We start from the raw sequence: 5,045 nt of genomic DNA, 5'->3' as shown, positions 1-5,045 counted from the left end.
AAAATAATGAATAGATAAGATTTTGTGTCAAAACAAACTTTGACACCTAGTGTCAACAAATCCTAGTGTCAAAATAATGAATGGACAAGATTTAGGGTCAATTATGATTCAAAATCTAATTGTTACGGTTAACTAAATTCTATTTTAAAATGCAATAAGTATTTGGGATGATAAAATAGTAAAACCGCAGGACTTTTTTTTTGAGACGGATGAAAGTTTTAAAACCCCACCCTCTAATATGTCCGTCTTCTAAAATGTCCGTCTGTTTTTGGCAGATTTTTGAGGATGCAAACATTAACAAGAATGTTTGCAACTTGGCTCACATGTTCGCTCTTCTCCGCCCTCATTTTTTCACAGGACAGACTAAAGTTTTTGACCCACACCCTCAACTATATCCGCTCTGCCTGCTCCGATTTTTCTAAACTGGGCGGCATGCCGTTCATATATAACTTCCGTATGTCTTCTATAATATGGAAGGAAAACTGAAAGAGGTAATAAACGTGATACATTTAAGTTTCTGAATGATATACATAAGCATTGGATCAATCGAAAGAAGAAGAAAAAGAATGTTAAGCATAGGATTCAATGAAAACTGACTATCTTTTGAATAAACTTTTTGGGTCTGCTATATCCATTAAGCAATGGACTCTGTAATACTGCAATGCAAGAATACAATCTCAACAATGCTTTAAAAAATGGTCAAAAATCTATAATGATGATACACAAATAAGCACTTACAAGTAAGTTACTTGGCCTTGTTAAGAAATTTAGTTGTTCTAAACTTGGCATCATCCCTGATAAAACTCCACCAAATGTAAGTTAGAGGAATGGTTGTGGCATGCCAAATAGCGTGTGCGTCGAGAAGTCCTTCATAAGGAGGGAAATCATATATTTCTAGGAGCATTGCGAAGCCACCTGCAATAACAACCAGCCATAGCTTCCAACGAGAAGGATGATTACTGAAACCTGCCCAAACTGCCCATATCGTGAGCTGTGTCACGGCCATTGCTACACAAACTATCATATTCCATCCTGTAAAATTTGATTGAGATTGAGAATGCCGTCAAAATCATTACATAAGGAGAAAATAAGAGGTTATTAAGCACAGACACCAACAGACACGACACGAACACGGATACTCTGACACCGATAATGTGAAAAACATAGGACACCGACGTCGTTACATATCTGATAATATTCGAGTTTCATTTGTCCATCTATTATTAAAAGAATTAGAAACATTCTAATAAAAATTATTGTCTTTAATTCTTCATTGATAATATTGTTTCAATACATATTTAACCCTTTTAGATGTGTGTGAGATTTATCCAAGTAATGTATAAGGTGCGTTGAAACAAAGAAAAGCAATTTCTTTTTAAAACATTGGTTTGAATTATCCGACACATGTTGTATGAGTACCATACATGTAACAGACACCGATTTAAAGAAGAAAAAAGAACCCATTTTTTGGACACTTTTCTAACTTTTCCAACACCTGTCTGACTTTTTCGATACATGTCGTACGTGTTGGACATCACAACATGCGCGACATGCATTCTTCTAGAGTGTTTGTGCTTCATAGGAAATAAATAGATAAATGGCAAAATGATATGTTAAAAGTCTTGTTAAATAATCTTGTAGCAGAAGCACAAACCACATGAGTTAATGGCATGGATAACTAACAGAAAGTTTAAGGAAAGTTTTACTCAAAGATTTCATTGATCCTAATTCAAATCTCAGCCTCACCAATAACAATATAAAGATTTCATAAAATTAAAACAATATAAAGATTATATGACGGGACATACCATAATCTAGTTTGTAGAAGTTGATGTACATTACATGGGTGACCACAAAAGCAATCAACGGAGCAGAAACCATAACTCTAGTAGCCTCATCCCTAACATTGAAGGATCGCAAGATCGATAAAATGAGGGAGTATCCAAGGAGAACCACTGCAGATGAGTAGTCTAGTTTCTCTGTTAGATCAACATCTCTGCAGGACAATACGCAAAAGAAACATTGAAATTCTAAGCTTAAAATATTGCCATTTTCAACAGATAATGACATCTATTTCATTTGTTTTTCACGGTTCAGCTGTGATTTTAAAAGAAGATGTCATTTCTGGAACACACTAGGAGCATAAGTAACTTACCTACTGTGGAAAACAGCACTCCAGAACCAAGAGTTGATGGATAAGACCGCGTAGAAATGCCACAAACCAGCATACTCATAATACGCCTTCTTCCCGTCTTTTAGAGGGAGCTTATAGTACAAAAGAATGAAAAAAGAGATCCAACCATAAAAATGCATTGCAAGATTGAGAGCTGAGAAAGCCACGGAAGCAGGCTCCTAAATAAAAGGATGCAACATATCAGTTATGTCGGTTTAAACAAAAGGTTTTGTGGTCATTGGACACAGAACAGACTCGAAATGAAAACATAAGGTGCATAGCTTCTATGGCTACAAACCTGCATCCCATAAATTCGCTTGAATGGCCATTTACCATGATACTTGACAGGGCCAAGGTTAAGTAATTCTTTTTCTTTCTCTCTATCAACCATGCAGTGGTATCGACAGTCGCTCTGACAATCCAATTTTTTCCATTGTAAATATAATGGTTCTTGAATGTACCATGGACGACCAACAAGTTCTCCGTCTGATGAAAAAGTACAATGCGGAAAGCATTTCGGTCCAATACAACCAGTTTCCTGGCATTGACTTATACAACGCCTGATAACCAAAACAAGAAATAAAATTACAACATGTTTGGATTTACTGATTTGAGTTTATCAATTAACATAACTATGTATGAGATTTTTTAGGAGAGTTTGTGGATTGGAAACAGCTTGTGACATGTCCATAAGTTGTTTTCAGATTATGTCCACAAACTCACTAAGATAGCTTATAGTTTATATAAAAACAATTTCATGTTATTTTATCTTTTCTTACAGAAATAGTATATACATAAGAAATAATGTTATATATAGGAGTTTTTGAGAAACTTCAGTCCTTTTTCTAAAACCCCTTTTCAATTGTAATCACATCAATCATTTCATTACCAACATATTCCTAAAATAGCTAATAATAAACACTATGTCTATGAACTTTCTTAGCTTCTCATCCTATCTTTAGGAACTGAGTCAATACCATGTTGGTAAACTACAACCACTCAAAGAAACTAAAACTAAAAACATTCAGCTTCAATCTATGATGATGAATTCTGCAAAACCATTATCTCAAAATCTCAAAACCCACAATCATGTTTGCATCCACCAAAACATTTTCAACAACAACATCAGCAACAACAACAACAACAACAACAATAATGATGCTAACAACATGTTTGATGATATGTCTCAAAGAAAGCACCAAAAGAAAAGATTGGAGATAAGTATAAGCACCTATAATTCGGATCAGCATCACCGAGACTTGCATGAATTATGTTAACACTCGAAGAAAGCACTAAGAGGAAAGAAAACAAACGTATAGGATCCATCTAACATCTGATTAGGAAGAGATAGATTGGATCTCGTTTGGTGTTTACCTTCTCGTTTTGTGTTTTGCTTTTCGCTCAGAGTCAGAATCTGTGTGCTGAGTCTGAGGAACGGTATCAAACCCCAAGAGAACAACGACCAAGACTATTTGGTTCATGTGAAATGTGAAGTAAGTGAGATTCCTTGGTTATTATAGATTAAAAAAATATTAATGTTAATTATTTTACTTTTTAATTTTAATCACTAATTAAAAATATGGGACTTGATCTTTCTTTCCATTGTTATTGTTATGGTATGTTGTTAGGCTATTGGCATAGGGGACCTAATTCGTAGTGGATTGGATCTGGCGCAGTCCGAAATAGTCGTCTTTAAGTCGTTAAGTGAAGAATTTAAATGGTGGCTTGATATTAGACTTGATCTTCTTATCGAATTTTATATTAAGGTTTTTGAAAGTTGATTTCTGCAATCTTTAAGGTTTGTAGTCGTTGTTGTAAAGTGCTTTGGATAAGATCGAATATACTATGAGTTTATTTGAGGTCATCGTTGGGGTTAGTAGGTGGGTTGAGTTAACTTTCTTCAATAGATGTCATGCATTCTAATTTTTGTTCAAATGGGGACTTTAAAATGTCTTCAACCTTGAATGTTGAGTCATCATTTCGGCATTATAACTACCTTAAGACCTTGATATCAAGAAATATAATGATGACACCTTCGATTCGAGGTGACCTTTGGATTTTCTTTATCTTACATGTTGGTCTCGTACACTTGTACTTGAATGGAATATGATTATGTAGGCATTGACGGGTTATGTTGATCTAGGTAACTCACAGTCATTTATTTTCCGAGGTCAAACCATTTATGATTGTTGGATGGAGGTGTCTTTTCATTTATGATAGGGCGTTGATGTTGACCTCATGTCAATACCATCGTTGGATGAAATGATTTCCACTTCTCACCAATTTTGGTTATTGCATGAAGTGACTTTATGTTTTACCCAACTAGCGCTTTATGCTATTTATAAAAAGGACAACTAAGAGAATGATTTGTTTTATTTTCTTCAACCTTTCACCATATTTATCAATTTTTCCAAAATCTTCAGTACTTCTAAAACGACTTCTAGACTCCCTTGTCCATTCTATAATTCTCTATTTCTCATATCGCTTTGCAATAATGTATTACCACTGATATTATCTACTTAGTTTCCCAACCTATCTCCTGCTTGATTTTTTTCATGCATATTTTATATGATTAAGTGTTTTACCTCCACTCTTTCAAGTACGGTTGCCTCATTGTAGTTATTTTTTCAGTTTTCATTTATCTTTTTATGTTTATTGATTGTTTTTTAATTCCCTTAACTGTTTCCCCCAATCATTGCATCAATGGTTGTGATTGTGGTGGCTATATGTCATTTGGGCCTCAAAAACCATTCCTTACTTATGCCTTTTTCATAAGGTGGCGATGGTTTCTTTTTGCTATTGTATTTTGTTTGGATCTATGTGCTTACAATTATAAACTGTTAATTGGTTTTGATGATGAGAACTAATGACA

At 34.4% G+C, this 5,045-nt stretch overlaps 1 protein-coding gene across 2 annotated transcripts; it reads right to left on the bottom strand.

Annotated features, from left to right (window-relative positions):
* Positions 1-459: 459 nt before the first annotated feature.
* Positions 460-3,667, bottom strand: LOC131609026 (uncharacterized). Of its 2 annotated transcripts, XM_058880655.1 has the most exons (6): positions 3,405-3,667; positions 2,472-2,733; positions 2,156-2,352; positions 1,809-1,996; positions 739-1,032; positions 460-656 (listed from the first exon to the last, which is right to left on the bottom strand). In XM_058880655.1, the coding sequence occupies exons 1-5, from the start codon at positions 3,497-3,499 to the stop codon at positions 746-748; spliced, it is 1,029 nt and encodes a 342-aa protein (XP_058736638.1). In that variant the 5' UTR covers positions 3,500-3,667; the 3' UTR covers positions 460-656; positions 739-745. The 2 variants fall into 2 exon arrangements, with proteins under 2 accessions (XP_058736638.1, XP_058736637.1); XM_058880654.1 differs by having other exon boundaries at positions 460-1,032.
* Positions 3,668-5,045: the final 1,378 nt, after the last annotated feature.

The sequence above is a fragment of the Vicia villosa genome, linkage group LG6 (assembly GCF_029867415.1).
Source record: "Vicia villosa cultivar HV-30 ecotype Madison, WI linkage group LG6, Vvil1.0, whole genome shotgun sequence".
Taxonomy (NCBI): domain Eukaryota; kingdom Viridiplantae; phylum Streptophyta; class Magnoliopsida; order Fabales; family Fabaceae; genus Vicia; species Vicia villosa.
The sequence above is the reverse complement of the archived record's forward strand: the minus strand, read 5'-3'. Positions and strand labels throughout refer to the sequence as shown.

Bases quoted from the DNA above. Each gene is read 5' to 3' on its own strand.
- LOC131609026 (XM_058880654.1), bottom strand. From the start codon at position 3,499: ATGGATCCTATACGTTTGTTTTCTTTCCTCTTAGTGCTTTCTTCGAGT. The intron at 2,353-2,471 runs GTTTGTAGCCAT...CCTTTTATTTAG, and splicing joins AGCGAATTTATGGGATGCAG to GAGCCTGCTTCCGTGGCTTT. The intron at 1,997-2,155 runs GTAAGTTACTTA...ATTGTCCTGCAG, and splicing joins AGTGCTGTTTTCCACAGTAG to AGATGTTGATCTAACAGAGA.